At 44.9% G+C, this 21,811-nt stretch overlaps 1 protein-coding gene across 2 annotated transcripts in view; it reads left to right on the forward strand.

Moving 5' to 3' along the window:
* The window catches only part of ITPR3 (inositol 1,4,5-trisphosphate receptor type 3), a 498,562-nt gene that overhangs the window by 305,054 nt on the left and 171,697 nt on the right, over positions 1-21,811 (forward strand). For both annotated transcript variants that reach the window (XM_044288135.1, XM_044288136.1), the window contains exons 38-39: positions 18,298-18,388; positions 18,649-18,818. In XM_044288135.1, the coding sequence (XP_044144070.1) occupies positions 18,298-18,388; positions 18,649-18,818 (261 nt within the window). The remainder of the gene's footprint in view (positions 1-18,297; positions 18,389-18,648; positions 18,819-21,811) is intronic.

The following is a 21,811-nucleotide window of genomic DNA, read 5'->3' on the forward strand; positions in this document are numbered from 1 at the left end:
CACTAATGAATAAAGTTTAGGTTACTGATTTGTTTTTAAATGTTTTCCTGTGAGCGTCAGGGGGAGGAGGAATCTGTGGATGGCACCGTTTAGGGGAGGGGGGGAATCTGTGGATGGCACTGTTTAGGGGAGGGGGGGGGATCTGTGGATGGCACCGTTTAGGGGGGGGGGGGGAATCTGTGGATGGCACCGTTTAGGGGAGGGGGGGAATCTGTGGATGGCACCGTTTAGGGGAGGGGGGAATCTGTGGATGGCACTGTTTAGGGGAGGGGGGGGAATCTGTGGATGGCACTGTTTAGGGGAGGGGGGGAATCTGTGGATGGCACTGTTTAGGGGAGGGGGGGAATCTGTGGATGGCACCGTTTAGGGGAGGGGGGGAATCTGTGGATGGCACCGTTTAGGGGAGGGGGGATCTGTGGATGGCACCGTTTAGGGAGGGGGGATCTGTGGATGGCACCGTTTAGGGGAGGGGGGAATCTGTGGATGGCACCGTTTAGGGGAGGGGGGGAATCTGTGGATGGCACCGTTAGAGGAGGGGGGAATCTGTGGATGGCACCGTTTAGGGGATGGGGGGGAATCTGTGGATGGCACCGTTTAGGGGAGGGGGGGATCTGTGGATGGCACCGTTTAGGGGAGGGGGGGGAATCTGTGGATGGCACCGTTAGGGGAGGGGGGGGAATCTGTGGATGGCACCGTTTAGGGGAGGGGGGGGATCTGTGGATGGCACCGTTTAGGGGAGGAGGGGGGGATCTGTGGATGGCACAGTTTAGGGGAGGAGGGGGGATCTTGTGGGGGATTGGGGCACCGTTTAGGGGAGGAGGGGGGGATCTGTGGATGACACCGTTTAGGGGAGGAGGGGGGGATCTATGGATGGCACCGTTTAGGGGAGGAGGGGGGGGATCTGTGGATGGCACCGTTTAGGGGAGGAGGGGGGGATCTGTGGATGGCACCGTTTAGGGGAGGGGGATCCGTGGATGGCACTATTTAGGGGAGGGGGATCCGTGGATGGCACTCTTTAGGGGGGATCTGTGGATGGCACATAGGAAGGGGTGGGGTTTAGAGAGAAAGGGGTTTGGCCTTGACAGGAAGGGGTGGGTCAAATTTATATTAGGGGGGTGCCCGAGTTTAGTCTCGCCTAGGGCAGCACAAAACCAAGATACACCACTGATTAGAATGCATGGATAAACATAATACCACTGTCCCTTAGGAGTAGGAGTAACACGTGACCCAATTGACCCTTGTGTAGTGCCCACCCCTACCTAGTGGGACACTACATATACAATACAAAGTGTATAGTTATGATGAAGTTAAAAAGAAATGTGGGAGAAAGCTTTTGATCAGCAGGGGTGGGCTGGTTAGCACACAGCTAATGAATCCCGCCTCGCAGCTCCCAGGTTGCACTGCATCTGACCAGCTGTGCTTTTATGAAAACTACACCATATTAAGAAGTGATACACTGGTTGACCAGCCACTGAATGAAAAAAATAAATAAAAATTTTGTTGTAAAGCAATAAAATAATGGATACTCTGCCCTAACATAGTGACATTTCCTATGTGATGGGACCAGAAATTGGATACCAGAGAGGACCCAGCAATTGCATTGTATCGGAAGCAGCCGGGGAATGGCAAGATTTAGCCGATTACGCAACAGTAGTTTTAAAAAATGTTAGTGTTCAGACAATCCAAGTAGTCTTAAACTGGCCAAACATTTTAATCTCTGCCAACCTCGCCATGCACACAGTTTTGTTCTAGAAGCAGTGTTTTCACTGAGCACTTTATCAGATATATGGTATCTCACATGGAACTATGGCGTCATGCAAATATGGTGTATAACATGGAAATATGGTGTATGGTGCAATATGCTGCAAAATACGGTTCCATAATAGGCAAAGTATTATGGGCTGAAATGCACCTGCATGGGCCCTTAAACTCAGGCTTTCAAGTTATATTTTACTTCAAATTCATTTTTGTAGCCTGAATGAAATTAGCAAGTAAAGCTCTGTCATGTTACTCTTTCAGACCATAAAGCTTAGATTGGTATTGGTAAATCGAATCGGCTGCTCACTCACTGAAGGAGACCATTGTATTTACATGCAGCAATCTCCTTCATAGTATGATTGTCCTCATTGCTATAGTGGTCCCTCGTCCCCATACAGAATCATTGTTTCTGGGCAGCAGATCGCTGTTTAGACCGCACAATCTGCTCTCCAGAAATGAGAATTGGTGTGCCTGCATGAACGATGAGATCACCCAATGAACGACTTTTTTGCACATTTATCGGGTAATCTGTGGCACATTTAGCTGGCCAGATTATCGGTAACCTACGTTCACAGGAATGGTTGTTCCTGATAATCTAGACTGTTATTGGTTTGTCTAAATCCACCGTTACTGTTGATACAGGGTTGATAAGCCAAGAAATAGTTCTTGTACAGGGTCTTAGTAAAAACGTCACTTTTACTATTTATGCTAAAAGAAAATACAATTTGGGTGGAGCCTGCGCGTACATGGAGAAGGAAGTGTAGTCTGGAGCTCCTCTCCCACTTGGCACTTACTTGGCTTTTTATCAGCTATCAGCAGCTTTACCATGGGGAAAATCAACAGGGATAGAAGTAAGGAGTACCCCCAGACCCCTGAAACAGCAGGCGGAGATGGAGAAGTTTCTAAAAAAAACAAGGATCTTGCTGCCGGAGCTGTGGTGACCAAGATGGCACCGGCTGCTGATACACTAGACTTGGATGCAGCAGAGGAATCAGACACAAACAGCGCAGCAGGAGGGGTGAAAGATTCAGAGCCCATCACTTGTGCTTTTTTAAAGCAAACCATTTTGCAGGCCATGCTGCCAATTATGAAAGAACTAAAAGGATATCAGGGCGGACCTCTGTCATTTGGGAGGCCGCGTGGATACACTAGAAGACCAGGAAACTGCGATACTTACCTTCAGCGATTCGGTGAGATCCAAGTAGCGGAACAGTAGCGCCAGCTTAATGCTGCCTTTAACCAGTTAGAGGACTTAGAAAATCACAATCGCAGGAATAAACTGCGTTATAAAAGCATACCGGAAAAGCATGCTGCAGAGGATCTTCATCAGGTAGCTGCCACCATTTTCTCTATAATATTGGGCCAGGAGCAAGTCTCAAACATAACGATTGAGCGTTTCCACAGAGCCCTACGTCCAAAACTGGGTCCGGCTGAACCTCCGAGGGATGTAATATCTAAATTGCTGAACTTTGCAGACACTTCTGCAAACCTACGTCAAGCACGAGAGAAAGGGGACATCCTGCTAGAGTCTGCTACAGTGCATTTATATCAGGACCTCTCTCCTACCACCTTAGCCAAAAGAAGAACCATTAAGCCCTCACTGGAACACCTGAGAGCTCATTGCCTAATATATAGGTGGTTTTCCCCTTTTAGGATTGTGATCCTGAAAAACAACAAGCAATTGGTCATCCGTACACCAGAAGACCTACAGGCTGCTTGGTCTAAACTGGAAATCCCACCAGTACAAGTTCTTTCTTGGATGCCGGTCCAGATGGAGAATGATCTACCGCTTCTGCCTGCACTGCCGGATCCATAATAAGTGGGATATACTTTCTGGTTCGGAATTTAAGAAACAATTTGACGCCATATGTTTCTGTAGCCACTTGGTGGGTCCAAAATCTATGTTGAGGTCCCTTTTCCCTACTCAATCCTTGTTGTTGCTCTACTATAAGACTCCACAGCGTACAATTTATTGGTCATCTCAATGCTGATGCCCTGCTCTGGGTATTATGCTAGACAGGTCTGCCTGCTTATGTGGGGCAGTATTAAGTAATGGTGTCACATTTGCACCAACTCCACCCTGACTGTCCTTTCGCATTAGACGAGCCCAATCCGGTGGAATCAGCCCGACTTGAGCTCTTCAAAATATTACCTCCTTTGTACTTATTAATGCAATCTTTCAATTATGTTAAGTTTTATTTAGTTTGCTTGCTGGGGCCCGTGGGTGAGACGAGGGGACACACTATCTATGGGGGACCTACCCTTCTCCAATTTGTGACATGACAAGACACACGGTCTACCCCTTCAATGTGAAGGGGTTCAATGTACCTCAAAAGAGATCTCAGGTTTTTTCCTTTGATACGCAAGAGCTCACCCTCTATATTCTTCTTACAGGAGACACACTTTAAAACTCCAAAATTCCCAAACTCCTATACTCGCCTTTCGACCAATGGCTTCACAGCTGTAATGGTTCTCAGTCATCAAGGGGTGTTAGTATCGCTTTAAAAAAAGGTTTGGCCTTCACTTGTCCCCGATCCAAATCTGATCCAGAAGGCAGATTTATATTTGTAAAAGGGAAGTTGGACGACATTCCCATTACCTTAGCAAATGTGTAATACCCCAAATCGGGGCCAGGTGAAATGGCTAACTAACATTATCCAACAACTGCATTTGTTTGCGGAAGGTATAATTTTGTTGGGAGGAAACTTCAATGACACTCCTAATCCGTTATTAGATTTATCATCCTCTCGTTATGCTGTTTCATTCACAGGTTTACGTACTCTGAAGGCTTCTTTAGAGAGTCTCCACTTAGTAGACATTCATCCAGATGCTAAAGATTACTTACTTTTTTTTTTTCCACAGGTGCACCACTCATACCAGTGTATTATCTTTTAATTTCTCAGGCACAGTTAGCTGGGGTGAGGTCGGCTGGTATAGAGTCAATCTCAGTCTCAGATCATGCTCCCATTCATGTCACTCTACAGCTTCCATCTCCTGGCCGGAAAGCTTGGTCCTGGAGACTCAACGAAACCCTTTTACAAGATGATACCACAATTTCAGCATTAGGTGAGAAACTTTCTACCTTCTCACTAATATAACTTCTGATGTCCCATTCCCTGTGATATGGGAATAAGGCCTACATCAGAGGAGAGTTCATAGCTATAGGAACATCTGTAAAGAAAAGAGCTCAAAAGAGGTTGACTCTCTGCTAGGCCAGATCTCAGCCTTAGAGAAAGTACATAAACGTTCTCTAGCAGTCTCACAACTCACGGAGCTATCTCACTTAAGAAGCCAGCTAAAAAAAATTACTGGGGGTAAAATTTGTGAAAAACCTAATGTACTCAAGACAGCGCATATATGCTCATGGGGATAAAGGGGAGGAAGATGATTACTGCCCTGCTTAAGGGCACTTCTGCCCTCTCTCACATTGCCTCTATACGCTCTTCCACAAACTCTTTGTTGCATTAAACTGAAGAAATAGCTTCTCAATTTGCCAATTTCTATGAACAATTATACAACTTAAACACAGCGGAGAGTTTGGGGGAGAAAGAGGAGCGAGCAGGGGATATCTACATCTTCCTGCTTCCTGCTCTTTCCCTTGGGGAAGCCTCTCAACTATTAGCACCAACTTCTATGCCGGAAATCCAACAAGCTTTATCATCGACACCTGTAGGGAAAAGCCTACGGTCCTGACGGTCTTCCCATAAGCTATTACAAGAAACTCCAAAATATTCTGTTACCTTATTTTCAATCCCTTTGTCAGGTGTTACTGAAGGGTGGAGAGCTCCCTAGACAGGCATTGGAGGCACACATTGCCATCTTGCCAAAGGAAGGCAAGGACTTGGAGCTATGTGGTAGCTACCGCCCCATTTCTCTTAACGGTGATGTCAAGCTGTGGGCAAAAATACTGACTAGACGCATACAGGTATTTCTTCCTCCTTTGATACATAAGGAACAGACAGGCTTTATCCCATCCAGTAAAGCCAAAGACAACGCTAATAGAGTTTTAAACTACATACATTTAGCCAAATCCAACAAAATTCCTATGGTTCTTCTCGGCACGGATGCCGAGAAGGATTTGATAGAATAGACTGGATTTTTATGAAGGAGACCCTGCTTAAGTTTGGTTTCCCCTTACCTTTTCTCAATGCTAATTTTTCGCTATATACATCTCCATCAGCAAGGGTCAAGGTTAACAACTCACTTTTACCAACTTTTAATAGCGCATGCGATAGGGATGTCCCCTTTCGCCCAGCCTATTTGTTATGTGTATGGAAACATTGATCCAAGCAATAAGACAGACAACACCCACATATCTGTGGATTACATGCTCCCTCGGGTATACATACTGCAGCCGCGTATGCGGATGACCTTTTAATATTCCTTACCAACCCAGCACACGCATTCCCACATGTGTTATCCCTATTTCAAGATTTTGGACAGTTATCCAATTTTAAGATACATCTGGGGAAATCTGAAGTTCTTAATATTACTCTAGGAACAGAAGAAAAGGAGAACCTGAAAGCTTTTACTCCCTTTGCCTGGAAAACTACCTCTATAACATATCTGGGAATGAAGCTACCTAATGATCTTTCTAAGGTTTTTGACCTGAATTACCATCCCTTGCTTAACCAAGTACACATACAATTATCTAGAGATAGAATACCCTTTCTCTAATGAATAGGGAGAAAACACTATCTCTCTACTTATATACTACCTAAATGCCTATACCTGATGCAAGTCGCCCCTATACATCTTCCAGCTTCCTTTTTTCAGAAAGTCAGGTGGTTATTCTCCAAATTTCTCACATTCTAGACTGAGCTTTCTTTACCAACGCAGCGAGGAGGGATTGGCCTACCAGATATAAAATCATATTACACCGCTTTACAACTACAACGTTGTTTAAACATTAACAAATATGTGAGCATCTCCTTGTCTGCGTTATTAGAGAGAGACAGATTAGATCGCTCACTTATGCCTCTAATGTGGTCTAACACTAGGCTTCAATATTCAGTTGGTAACATTAATGTTCTGTCTAAGGGTCTCTTATTATCCTGGCATGGGCTCTGGAACCATCCAGCAATAGCGCCCTTCCCCTCGCCTCAAACACCTGCATATTACTTGCCATATATATTTGGGAGTCTCCCACCTCCGGCACATGCTATGAATTTATGGGAACAGTTACAATTGTGCCCTATATTAGTCCTCCTTGAAGGGGTAAAATCCCATCACACAACTCACTCTCACAGAAACTTATTGGGTCCCCTCTGCATTTTTTGTAATACTTGTATTTTCATCACATTTGCCAAAAAGATATTTTAAGTAGCTCAAATAGTAGAAAAATCACAGAGTTTGAGAAAGCACTGTTCTCTGCTCGACCCTTGCCGAGGGCAATGTCCAAAATTTACAAATTAATACTAAATGACGCGACAACAGAAATGCCAACCTTCTTAAAAGACTGGGAGGTGGAACTACGTACCTCCTTTTCCGACACAGATGCCCAGCAGATCCTTTCCAGATCATATGGCTTTTCCAGATGTATTTGTCTGCAAGAAAATTCATATAAGACATTGTCTAGATGGTACAGGACACCAGCATACTTGTATGTGAAGGGGAGTGGTGGATACCAATGTCTGCTGGAGATGTCAATCTAACTTAGGAAGAATATCACACATATGGTGGTTCTGTGAAAAGATTAAGCCTTTCTGGACAGGGTTGGAGGAAACAATCAGGAAGGTCTGTTCTGAACCCCCGACTTTAACGCCAAACCTAATATTGTTATAGCAAGACACCACCTCTTTCAGCCCTAACAAAACGGCATTGTCCACTTTCCTTATTCTTGCAGCCAAATTTTCAATACCTTTACATTGGTTGAGTCCCTCCCCCCTTCTCAACGGGAATGGTTAAATAGGGTTGATCAGATTTGCAGGCTTGAGGAACTTACCTCCTGGATCGACCGCAGACACAAACAGTTTTTACGGATATGGAGGCCCTAAATGTGATTTTTGTTGTTTTTCTAGATGTACCTGTTACTATCTCTACAACAGCATTTTTTTTATACATGGTACCAAATAATCATTAAACAAGTCACAACACTCTTGAACCGAAGTGTGTCAGTTGTACAACCTCGTCCCCCCCCGGGGCTCCAGCAGCAATATTATTTTTATGTCATTATTTTGTTATTTTTATGTTATTCATGTATTTATTTTATTTTGAATCTATTGAGAGCACTTTTATCTCTAAGTAGAATTTAGGTTCCATATATGTAGCCCTAATCATTCACAAATATCAGGACACTTAAGTGGGCATGATGATGCATTCGTGGGCTTATTGCAACAATTAGAGAATAGTGTTTTTATAGTCTATGGTTCATAGGCCACCTGCGTGCGGTTCATTTGTTGTTGACATTTTCAATTGCATTCTGTGGACAATACTTTCAATAAAAAGAGATTTATGGAAAAAAAATGAAAATGCAATTGTGATCCATTAAAACTATCGGTGTACCGCTGTCACTCCATTATGTTATGGTGTACAGATCATGTCTATCATCATAGGATACTGTCATTAGGGTGTCACGACCTATCACTGACCCTGTTATGCCTGGGGTCAGAAGATCGCAGCTGGTGGCTACATACTCGGTTTCAAGAGATCACTATATGACCTAGTGGTGGGAATGGATTCCGATCTAGGTTTTCCTGCTTAGGTTTGCGATCCTTTTTGTCCTTTCAGCTGTTCTCTGTCAGCCACCCCCAGCTACTATATATTCTCCCTTTTTGCTTTCCTTGTTGCCAGATATAGACCTTCCTTCCAAGCTATCTATTCTGACCTCAGGTGGTGTACCTGTGGAGCCTGCTGGCGCTGTTGGAACCAGTTCGGTTGGATCTTTAGTTCTCTCCGGCTTGTTTCCAACTATTTGTTGTCTCCCTTCCGTGTTATATGTTGTGTTTATATTGTTTGTCCTTTCCCTGTTGTTACCCTAGGTGTCAGTGGTGAGGACTAGTGCTCACACCGCCCTACTCGCTACCTAGGGCTTCTTTCAGGGTTTCTCTCCCTGACAGATTTTCTTGAGGAAGAGACAAATTTGTGGTGTTTAGTGAAGCCTGTAAATTGTATTTCAGGCTGCGCCCAAATTCCTCGGGTAATGAGTAGTGATGGACGAACATCGGCCGGGATGGTTCGCGAACGCGCGTTTGCAATCAAATGTTCGTGAACCGTGCGTTTGTGGCAGGCCCCATTGACTTTAATGGCAGGCGAACCTGAAAAACCTTTATGTTTTTTATACGAGGGTCCCTCTTCAAACACTGGAGCATGAAGACCCCAATTTGCACTAAATTGAAAGCGGTGGAGTGCCCTGGCTCCTGCTCATCGCCTAGGAGAATGTCGTCCTCGTTCTCCTCGCCCAGCCACTGACAACACCAGGGATCCCCGAAAAGTTTAAATTCTCCCTCAAAGCCTGCTCTTCTTGCTCCTCCTCACTCCTCCCCCCAGCCACCAGTCTCCTCTGACTCCTCTTCAGACTCCTGCTAACTTGTCTCAGATGGAGAAATTCCCCTGGGAATTCCTTCAGCATTGGGATTTCCTCATCTTCTAGCTCCTGCTCCTCGATGGCTTGATCAATAACACAACGCAATGCACACTCCAGATAGAAGGTGTAAGGTACGATGTCACTGATTGCGCCCTGGCTGCGACTGACTAGTTTGGTGATCTCATCAAATGACTGCAGAAGTCTGCATGTGTTGCACATGAGCAGCCACTGGCTTGGTGAAAAGAAACCAAGCTCCCCAGAACCTTTCCTGCTGCAGAGTTCGTACAAGTAGTCGTTAACGGTACGTTGCTGCTGGAGCAGCCTATCAAGCATATACAAGGTGGAGTTCCAGCGCGTCTGTTTGTCACAGATGTCTGATGGGCATGTTGTATCGCCGCTGAACGTCAGCAAGGCGAGCCATGGCTGTGTAAGATCTTCTAAAATGGCTGGAGATTTTCCTGGCCTGCCGCAAGACGTCCTGGACCCCGGGGTAGTTGGCAACAAATCGCTGCATGACTAAGTTCAGAACATGTGCAATGCAAGGCACGTGTGTCATTTTGCCCTGTTTCAGCGCACTCAGCAGTTTGGCACCGTTGTCACACACCACTTTACAAACTGTCAAATTGAGCGGGGTTAGCCGCTGATCAGCCTATTAGTGCATAGTTGAATGGAGAGCAAGACAGGTATGGCTCTTGGCTTCCAGGCACAGCATGACATGGCAACATCTCACCTGGCACATCAAATAGGTTCTGAGGGGCGCAGCAGAAGAGGCGATAGCAGTGGAAAAGGAGGAGTCAGGCGAGGAGGAGATGGAGCATGGAGTAGGAGGAGGAAAAGAAGAGGCAGGCCTGCATGAAATCCCTGGCGGTAACGCCAAATCCACACGTGAGCCACTAGTTACATGCATGACAGCCATCAGAAGGTTCACCCAGTGGGCAGTAAAAGTTATGTACCTTCCCTGCCCGTGTTTGCTAGACCACATGTCTGTGGTCAGATGTATCTTGACACTGACACTGTGCCAGAGATATATTTACTTGCCGCTAAACGTGGCCATATAATTCTGGGATGCCCTTCTGGGAGAGATATTTTCTTCCAGGAATGATGTGCCAATGGCCACACATTTTCTAAAGACCTCCGAGTCCACCAGTTTATACGGCAGTAGTTGGCGGGTTAGCACTTCTGACAATCCAGCGGTCAGCCGTTGGGCAAGAGGGTTATCCGGGGTCATTAACTTTTTACGCTCTTACATTTGGGCTACGGAAGCCTGCCTTCTGCCAGATGAACGCGACGATGGCTTGGTGGAAGGTGGAGTGGAGGACAAATGGGAGGAGAGGAGAAGAGGAGGCATGACGTGTAGCGCCGGTAGTGTGGCTTTGTGGGTTCTGACGCTGTTGCTCCCACTGATGTGGGTTCTGACGCTGTTGCTCCCACTGGGCTCAGTGATGGGAGGGCAGGTGCCTTCTTAAGGTGGTCGTCCCTAGGTGAGTGTTGGGATTACCGCAACTTATGCGTTGACAGCATAGGCTGCAGATGGCAGCACTATTATCAGCAGCTAACACGTTAGAAAAAGCACACACTGCGGAGCCATGTGCCAGCGTCCTTGAAGTGCCAGAAGTGACCATGGATGGCTCGCTCCAGATACATTTGCAGTCTGCTTTTTGCCTCCTATGCCCTGCGAGCTCTGTCTGCTTCTCCTCCCTCTCTGCTGCTCCGTCTCTCCCTCTGAACTCCCCTCCTCTTCCTCTCTTGTGGGCACCCACGTGACGTCCATCGAAACGTCATCATCATCATCTTCACCACCACTGACATTTCAGATCTCGGAGTAGGCAGCAACAGCGGGGACCACCCTCCTTGGGCTGATCTGGGTACTGTCAGACCGCTGGGTGGCCGCTGTTGCTACCTCCTCTTCTTCATCCGATGTCAAGAATGGCTGAACATCGGTATGCTCTAGGAATAGATGAGAAAATAATTCCTCTGACTCGAGGGGGGGGGGGGCTGTGGTGGTGGTGTCTTTGGGGGAGCACCCAGCAGAGAGTGAGGAGGGTGCAGATACAAAGGATGAGGAGGGTGCAGAAGCGGAAGGCTGGTGCGTCATTTGAAGTATTCACACACGTCTTCTCCAACTTCCCACTTGCGCTCCAGCCTGGTGCACCTACCCGACCCCTACCACCCTTGCAGAATGGCCTGCCTCTTCCTCTGCCTGTCATTTTCAAAATAACCCTGTGCTAAGTCCCTAGAGAAGAGCAGTATTTGTGGAAGCAGGTATATTGCAGGCCTCAATCAATATTTGGTGGAAACAGGTATATCAAACCCCTTAATCAGTATTTTGTGGAAGCAGGTATCTCACAAGCCTCAATCAGTATTTTGTGGAAGCAGGAATATCAAACCCCTTAATCAATACTTTGTGAAAGCGGGTATATCGCATGCCTTAATATTTGGTAGAAACAGGTATATCGAACCCCTTAATCAGTATTTTGTGGAAGCAGGTATATCGCAGCCCTCAATTATTTTTTTGCTACAACAGCTACAACAGTTATATCACACCACCCTGTTTATTTGAGGCAACAGGTATATCGCAGCCCTCAATCAGTATTGTGTTTGAAGCAGGTATATCACACCCCTCAATCAGTTTTTTGGGTGGCAACAGGTATATCACACCCATTGCAAATAGTTGTTCCAATAGCTCTTGTCCCTCTATATAGCTGCGGTATCACAGCAGAACCGCACACAACTGCTGCACAATACAAATTCACTATAGTATACTTTCTATGTTAGAAAGTATATTATAAGTATTTCACACCCCTCAGTATATCACACCTATCAATAGCACACCTTAAAAGGACTTTTGTGGCCCTTTTAGCTAGCGTTCGGTGTCCCTACCAGCTTGTCCCTGCTCCACAAAGCAACCTCTCCCTACACTGGCAAAACACAGAATGTAAAATGGCTGCCAGATCGGATTCCGTTATAGGGTGGGGGTGTGTCCATGTGCTTAAACATCTCAATTGGCTGTCCTGTCCCACCTGATGGATGTGTCATGGGTCAAAGTTTGGCGCAATGCAAAAGAATATGACGAATTGCGAACATGCAAAGTTCGCCGTGAAACGACCAAACTGCAAGGCCATCTCTAGTAATGAGGAACAGTGGGTGGGGATTGTTATCTCCCTTCTTCAAAGGGATCCTTAATCCTGGTCTTTTTCACTGCCAGCTGGTACCCAGGCCCTCCGGTCGGTAGATGGTTTTTTTGAGGCCCTTGGTCTCATATACGATGACCCTGACCGAGTCTCTCTAGCTGAGTCCAGATTACAGCGGCTTCAGCAGGGAGATCAGTCAGCAGAAGTTTATTGTTCTGAATTTCGAAGGTGGGCCCCTGATACTAAGTGGAATGACCCGGCTCTCACGAGTCAGTTTTGCAAAGGGTTGTCAGAAAAGGTAAATGATGCGCTCGCGCTGTATGAGACTCCTATATCCCTTGAGGTCGCTATGTCACTATCTATAAGAATTGATAGACACCTTAGGGATAGGCTGAGGAGTTCTTGTCCCCCACCGACTGCTCTCAACCAGGAGTCAGCTTGTTCTGACGCAGATGAACCTATGCAACTAGGGGGAGCCACTCGTCAGGATGGTCCTCCTGGGGCTCGTCGTAAATCTGGTTTTTTTTTTTTTCTTTGGTCAGAGGGGTCATTTAATTGGTGTTTGTCCATCGGTACCTAAGAAAAAGAAACAACCGTCGGAAAACTACTCACCCCAGGTTGTGCGGAGGATGACAACCTGCGCGTATAAATTTCCTCCATACAAACGTCTCAGTTTGTTTTGCCAGCTACTGTAGTTTCAGGTAATAAAACTGAGAAGATTTCAGTTTTCTTAGACAGTGGGGCGGTGGTCAATTTGGTGGATACCCAATTTGCTCGGACTTTGGGTTTTTCTTTTAGTCCGTTGTTTAGATCTATCCCATATTTGCTATTTACTCTGCTCCTCTTACTCAGGGGAATCAGACACACATTGTACATGACATACATCTTAGGGAGTAGGCCCTCCATAATAAGGTTATTTGTTTCTATGTCCTGGAAGGACTTCCTACTCCTATGGTATTTGGTCTTCCCTGGTTGGTGGCGCATAATCATGTTGTTGATTAGCAGGCTAGGGAGATAATGGAGTGGAGTGAACATTGTAGGGACAACTGCTTAAGTAGCAGTTGCTCAGCCACTTCCATTACAACCTTACCAAAATTTGTGAATGATTTTGAAGATGTTTTCTCTGAGAAGGGATGTCAAGAGTTACGACCCCATCGTCCGTATGATTGCCCGGTTAACCTGCTCCCTGGAGCAAATTTACCTAAGACCAGGTTATGTAATCTTTCTGGCCCTGAAAGACAAGCCATGAAGGATTATATTTCTAAGAGTATGGCTAAAGAACATATCAAACCCTCTACTTCACCCGTGGCTGTAGGGTTTTTCTTTGTGAAGAAGAAAGATGGGGGGCCTGCGTCCTTGCCTAGATTTCCGTAAACCAAATCAGATAACTTTTCAAGACACCTATCCTCTCCCTCTCATTCCCGACCTGTTTAATCAGATTGCTGGTGCGAAACGGTTTTCCAAGGTGGATTTGAGGTGAGCCTAGAATCTGATTCGCATTAAAGAGGGGGATGAGTGGAAGACTGCGTTTAATACTCCTGAGGGGCATTATGAAAACCTGGTCATGCCTTTTTGGCCTGATCAATGCTCCTGCTGTCTTTCTTCACTTTGTTAACAATATTTTTTGTCATCTTATCGACAGATTTGTTGTAATATATATTGATGATATTTTGATCTATTCACCCGATCTGGAGACGCGCAAAGTACATGTCAGGTAGGCGTTCCAGATTTTACGGACGAATAAGTTATATGTTAAATTGGAGAAATGTGTATTCGCCGTATAGGAGATACAATTCCTGCTATCGGCTTTGGGATTCCGTATGGGTCCTTAGAAGGGCCGTGCCATTCTTGAATGGGATCTTCTGGAGAACCTGAAAGCACGCAGCGTTTTTGGGGTTTTGCCAATTTCTATCAAAAATGTATTCAGAACTATTCATCGAGGTTCACCTCGGCACCCATACTGGTTCAGCCGGATGTTTCTCAACCTTGCACAAGTTGATGCGTCAGAGGTAGAGGCTGTACTGTTTCAGGTTCCGTCTCCTAGTAAATGGCATCCTTGTGCTTTCTTTTCTAAGAAATTGTCGGCAGCTGAACAAAATTATAATATAGCCAACAGGGAACTTTTAGCTATTAAATTAGCATTTGAGGAATGGCGTCACTTTTTGGAGGGGGGCAGCTCATCCCGTCATGGTGATTACAGATCATAAAAACCAGTTATACCTTGAGTATGCTAAACGTCTTACCCCTAGACAAGCCAGCTGGTCTTTGTTTTTTACCAGGTTTAATTTCGTTATCACCTATCGTCCGGGGGGCAAAAAATTCCAAAGCTGATGCATTATACAGAAGTTTTCCTGGAGGGCATGATGTTGTTGATCCGGTCCATATTTTACAAAAGGGGTGGTTGTCTCTGCGTTACACTCAGACCTGGAGGGTAGGGTGTCTCCTGTCGTCTGCCCCGCCGGGAAAGTTTTGTGCCTTTGAACTTGCGCCTTGAAATATTAAGAGATCTGCACTCGCAGGACACCTGGGCAGTAGGAAAACCTCGAAGCTATTGTCTCGTCGTTTTTGGTGGCCGAGGTTGCGTCAGGATGTGGTTGATTTTGTGTCCACCTGTACAACCTGTGCACACGCTAAAGTCTCTCTCATACTCGTCCGGCAGGGGTCCCTGTTACCACTGGTCATTCCCAACAGGCCGTGGACACACCTGTCGATGGACTTTATCACTGAACTACCTGTATCTGTGGGTAAAACTGTTATCCTGGTAGTTGTAGACAGGTTCAGTAAAATGATGCATTTCTTTGCTTTACCTGCCTTACCAAATGCTAAGACCCTGGCTCAGGTTTTTATCAGTGAAATTGTGAAGCTTCTCGGGGGCCCTTTCGATGTTTTGGATCGGGGAACCCAGTTTATTTCTAAATTCTGGAGACCTTTTTGTTCTCGTCTGGGGGTACATTTGTCTTTTTCCTCAGCCTTCCATCTGCAGTCGAAGTGCCAGACTGAATGCACCAACCAAAACCTATGGACTTACCTTACGTGTTTTGTGTGTGAAAATCAGGAGGAAAGTTCATCTTACTTACCTTTAGCAGAGTTTGCTATAAACAATCATCATCAAGAATCAACTGGTAAGTCACAATTTTTTGGGTGCATATGATTTTCATTCTCAGTTTTGTACTTTCAGTGAGGGGGAGCCATCTGGGATTCATGAAGAACGGTTTACGTCGTCACTCTCCTCTGTATGGCAGAAGGTTCAAAGCAATTAGAAAAATATGGGAGACAGATATAAACGTATGGCTGATAAGAAAATTGTTTCTCGTTTTGTCCTTCGCTTCCTTCAATATCTGGTGCATTGGAAGGGGTATGGTCCGGAAGAAAGAATAGGGGTGCAAGCATTAGAAGTAAACACCAGCAGATTAATTCGTTCTTTCTACATTTCTCATCCGGAAAGACCTGGTCCTGAGTGTCCGGTGGCCCCTCGTAGAAATGGGGGGTACTGTCATGACCTATCGCTGACCCTGTTGTTCCTGGGGTCAGAAGTTTGCAGCTGGTGGCTACTCACTCGGTTTCAAGAGATCACTCCATGACCTAGTGGTGGGAATGTATTCCGGTCCAGGTTTTCCTGCTTAGGTTTGCAATCCTTTTTGTCCCTGTTAGTAATCTGTAGCTTTTCCTTTCAGCTGTTCTGTCAGCCACTCCCAGCTACTATATATTCTCCCTTTCTGCTTCCCTTGTTGCCAGATATATAGACCTTCCTTCCAGGTTATCTATTCTGACCTCAGGTGGTGTAGCTGTGGAACCTGCTGGAGCCGTTGGAACCAATTTGGTTGGCTCTCCGATTCTCTCCAGCTTGTTTCCTACTATTTGTTGTCTCCCTTCAGAGTTATATGTTGTGTTTATATTGTTTGTCCTTTCCCTGTTGTTACCCTAGGTGTTAATTGTGAGGACTAGTGCTGCTACTGTCCTAATCACTACCTAGGGCTTTCTTTCCAGAGTAAGCCAGGGATGAGGCACGTGATCGGAGTATAGGTGAGCAACCCGTCCAGAGACAGGTGTTAGGTGAGTTAGGGGTCACCACTCCTCCCTCTCCCTTGTGTTAAGGCACCCGGTCTCCCTTGCCTCTGCGCCGCTCGTCTGGTACATGCCATACCAGATGTGATAGATACTGGAGTGAGGTGTTGGCTCATTGTACATTAAATTCTGGTGGGGGGGTTGATCCACCAGTATTTTAGGTTGAATCTATTGGTATCGAGATGATAAAATACATCCCTGGTCTAGTGGTCTCTGTGTGGTCTGGCTGCAGGCTACCTATTGGATTCTTTCGAAGTGGCAGAGGAGTACTCGATTTTGTGAATACACGCTTTAAGGAACAGTCACACATAGGTGTGGAGAGTGACCTCTTCCGCTCCTGAGATCTCCCCTTATTCTTTTCTTACACCCCTAAACAGGCGAAGGAGAGAGGGGGAGAATGTACGTTCAGATCACACATACACACTCCTATCAGTACCTAGGTGCCGGCGTCTCCCCTTGCTCTTATCTTACACGCCTAAGCGGGAAAAGAGAAGGGGAAGAAGGCATACTGCCCAGGGAAGACCCCAGCAGTGGAAGAGGTCTCTCTCTAAACCAAGTTTCTGATAGGAGTGTGTTTGTCTGATCTGAACGTACCTTCTAAGGAGTGGAAGAGGTCACTCTCCACACCTATGTGTGACAGCTCATTAAAGCGAGTATTTACTAAATTAAGTACTCCTCTGCCACTTTGGAAGAATCCAATAAGTAGCCTGCAACCAGACCACACAGAAACCACTAGACCTGGAACATATTGGGTAATCTAGAGAAGTAAAGATTCACCCTAAAATACTGGTGGATAAACCCCTCACCAGAATTTCATGTGCACTTTGAGCCACTTGTATTTTCTTTTAGCATAAATAGTAAAAGTTATGTTTATTTTAATGATGGTGACACTGTACAGGAACCTCTTTTTGTCAGTTCTTTTGTAAATCCACCATTAGGCTCCATTCAGATCTGTGCTATTGATTTCAGCTGTGCTTCTCTATCATAGGATAAGAACAATGAAAATTGTGGAAGTGCCAGACTAGACACATCAGACACCAGCAAAATTGTGCAGCATGCTGTTTAGTTTGCAATTTTTGACCGCATCTTATTTATTTATTTTACTCACTTAGATAGCGCTGACATATTCTGCAGTGCATTGCAGGCATTATCAGTGCTTCCTGTCTCCATTGGAGCTCACAATCTAGGTTCCCTATTAGTATATCTTTGGAGTGTGGGAGGAAACTGGAGGAAACCAACTTAAAAATGGGGAGAACATACAAACTCCATTCAGATGTTGTCCTCAATCAGGATTGAAACACAGGACCCCAGTGCTGCAAGGAACCAGTGTTAACAAATGAGCTACCACAATGCCCATCTGTGATGAAGGCCCCAACGCGGATGTGAGCACAGCCTTAAAGGGGTGTCCCATGTGGACATTTATGGCATATAGCAAGGATAGGTGCAGTTTTGGGACCAGCTTTGTAACTCTCTCCTTTCTCAAGAATGGGACCCAACCATGAATGAAAAAAACATGCTGCCCAAGCATGGCATCTTCTCCATTCACTGTTATGGGTCTACCGAAGATAGCCTGAAGTCCCATAGCAGTGAATGGAGAAATCTAAGCATGTATGACGTGCTTATTTTTATTTTTTTATCAGAGGGTGTTCAGCATCAATATGTACAGCATTTTGTTTGTTACCAAAATACAGATAAGTAGCATCTCCTCCAGCTCTGCATGTTCATTGTTATGATGCAGGTTCTTAATATCTTTATAAATGAATCTTCCAAGTTTTCCTCCTTCTCTTTATGACTAGATTCTCCTTTCTGCTCCCATAGGGAAATATACTAAGGAAAACCCTTCTAAATAATTACCTGCAAAACAAGAAGTCAAATGCTAAAGGCGAGACAACTGACACCTTTGCCTCTGGTAATAACATTTCACCTTCCTGATAAATCAGCATTTTTCTTGGCACTCATAGTTTCAGTGCAGGAGCAACATTGCTGTTTGTACTGTAGCTTGCTATTATTTAAAATTTTATGACCATTGTCTATAGTTTTCTGTTAGTATTATAGTAATAGTATATTTTTCTATTTTTCTCATTTTATTTTTTCCCCTGACAGTCATAATTTTCCTCTTTTTACTTTATTTGCTGTATTGTTAAATTATATTGCCAATTTTCTTGATAGGTCTGGACCAGGACTGGTCTTTAATCGCACCAATTCAATGTAAGCTGGACCGAGAAGGAGCAACAAAACTTGTAGCTGACCTTATAATGAGTTCCAAAAATGATAAGATCTTTCAAGAAAGCATTTTATTGGCCAATAGATTATTGGACGGTGGTAACACAGAAATACAGGTATTGTAAAACAGTCAAAGCGATAGCCTCTCTACATTTAAGACATAGATAAAAGGGATCTTGCAATCTAATAATGTTGTGATATATCACTGAATTATGTAATAACTTATGTATACTCTCTTTTTATTAGTGTTACATAACATTCCACCACATGAGTATATCAACAGCATAATGCCATACAATCAAAAGGGACCAATACAATGCAAATGAACACTGTCAGATGTGATATACCTGAATAAACAGTCAGGTCCATAAATATTGGGACATCAACACAATTCTAACATTTTTGGCTCTATACACCACCATAATGGATTTGAAATGAAACTAACAAGATGTGCTTTAACTGCAGACTGTCAGCTTTAATTTGAGGGTATTTACATCCAAATCAGGTGAACGGTGTAGCAATTACAACAGTTTGCATATGTGCCTCCCACTTGATAAGGGACCAAAAGTAATGGGACATAATAATAATCATAAATCAAACTTTCACTTTTTAATACGTGGTTGAAAATCCTTTCAGTCAATTACAGCCTAAAGTCTGGAACTCATAGACATCACCAGACGCTAAGTTTCATCCCTGGTGATGCTTTGTCGGGCCTCAACTGCAACTGCCTTCAGTCCCTGCTTGTTCTTGGGGCATTTTCCCTTCAGTTTTGTCAGGTGATTGACTTGGCCATTGCATAACATTCCACTTCTTTCCCTTAAAAACTCTTTGGTTGCTTTTGCAGTATGCTTTGGGTCATTGTCCATCTGCACTGTGAAGCGCCGTCCAATGAGCTCTGAAGCATTTGACTGAATATGAGCAGATAATATTGCCCGAAACACTTCAGAATTCATCCTGCTGCTTTTGTCAGCAGTCACATCATCAATAAATACAAGAGAACCAGTTCCATTGGCAGCCATACATGCCCACACCATGACACTACCACCACCATGCTTTATTGATGACCCGGTATGCTTAGGATCATGAGCAGTTCCTTTCCTTCTCCATACTCTTCTCTTCCCACCACTCTGGTACAAGTTGATCTTGGTCTCATCTGCCCATAGGATGTTGTTCCAGAACTGTGAAGGCTTTTTTAGATGTCGTTTGGCAAACTCTAATCTGGCCTTCCTGTTTTTGTAGGCTAACCAATGGTTTACATCTTTGTGGTGAACCCTCTATAATCACTCTGGTGAAGTTTTCTCTTGATTGTTGACTTTGACACACATACACCTACCTCGTGGAGAGTGTTCCCGATCTGGCCAACTGTTGCGAAGGGTGTTTTCTTCACCAGGGAAATAATTCTTCGGTCATCCACCACAGTTGTTTTCCGTGTTCTTCTGGGTCTTTTGGTGTTGCTGAGCTCACCGGTGCATTCCCTTTTTTCAAGAATGTTCCAAACAGTTGTTTTGGCCACAGATAATGTTTTTGCTATCTCTCTGATGGGTTTGTTTTGGTTTTTCTGCCTAATGATGGCTTACTTCACTAATAGTGACAGCTTTTGGGATCTCTTCTTGAGAGTTGACAGCAACAGATTTGAAATGCAAATGGCACACTTGAAATGAACTCTGGACCTTTTATCTGCTCATTGTAACTGGGATAATGAGGGAATAACACACACCTGACCATGGAACAGCTGAGAAGCCAATTGTCCCATTACTTTTGGTCCCTTAACAAGTGGGAGGCACATATGCAAACTGTTGTAATTCTTACACCGTTCACCTGATTTGGCTGTAAATGCCCTCAAATTAAAGCTCACAGTCTGCAATTAAAGCACATCCTGTTTGTTTCATTTAAAATCCATTGTGGTGGTGTATAGAGCCACAAATGTTAGAATTGTGTCGATGTCCAAATATTTATGGACCTGACTGTTTAGATAACATAACGTGAAAATATAACTCGCTACAAATTCTGGATTTAAGCCATATCTTGCTGAAGTTATCAACATATGCAATAAAGAAAAATAATTAGAGCTGAACCCGGACATACCTCCATTTTCATCCAGGCAGCCCCCTGACTTGAGCATCAGAGCAGTTCATGCTCCAATGCTCTCCTTTGCCCTGCGGCATTTTCAAGCGTTGCGGTGACGTACTGGGCTTTCCATACAGCTGCCAGGAAGCTCGGTGACGTCACCAACACTGATGGGCGGGCTTTAGCCCTGCCCTAGCCAGTAAAATGGGCCGAACACACTGCCAGGTGGAAGCTTCCGCCCAGTAGTGTGTTATTGTAAACAAAAGAGCCTGTGCCCTGCATGATCTAGCGCAGGGCAAGGGAGCGCATCAGAGCATGAGATGCTCCGATGCCAACATCAGAGATGCTTCCTGGGTGAAAATAAGGGTATGTCCAGGTCCAGCTCTGAACCCGGACAACCCCTTTAAGTCAATCTCTTAAAATACAGAGTCTCTACAAATGAGTGCCACTGTCTGCAGATGAGCAGTCGTGTGCATCTGCTACCAGTTCCTCCATTCTCATGATGCTGTGTAACTGCGAGAGTGGTATGAGTGGTTGCCACCGAGTATGGACCATGGTACCCCTGTTCACCCAACATAACCAGGAGAGGTCCGTGGTAGTGGGAAACATGAGGTCAATGCAGACAGGATAATAATACCAGCTACAGACAATCTTATAATTATTTTCCTTGACTTGAGCTGCCATAGACATGACATGTGTAAAGATGCAAATTTTCACAGTATCCATAGAATCAAGAGTGATACCTAATTTCTCCTCCCATTTGTGAAAGAATGGGGCTTGTTCCCTATTACTGCACATAAAAAGCAACTGGTGCAGAAAGGAGAGCCATTGGGGTATAGCAGAGGGACAGAGAAGCAATTTCTCAAAGTTGGTTAGAGCAGGAGAGAAGCTTAATTGTCAACAGATATGTAATTACCTTATAACAATAGCTTTCATTAATGTCCTCTGTCCCTTTCCACTGCTCCCTTAAAAGACAGTTGCTATGGCTTGTCTGTCTCTGGCTAAGAAGACAGAAAGACGGAGGGGCGGTCCTTTACACTGC

The sequence above is a fragment of the Bufo gargarizans genome, chromosome 3 (genome assembly GCF_014858855.1).
Source record: "Bufo gargarizans isolate SCDJY-AF-19 chromosome 3, ASM1485885v1, whole genome shotgun sequence".
Lineage (NCBI taxonomy): Eukaryota > Metazoa > Chordata > Amphibia > Anura > Bufonidae > Bufo > Bufo gargarizans.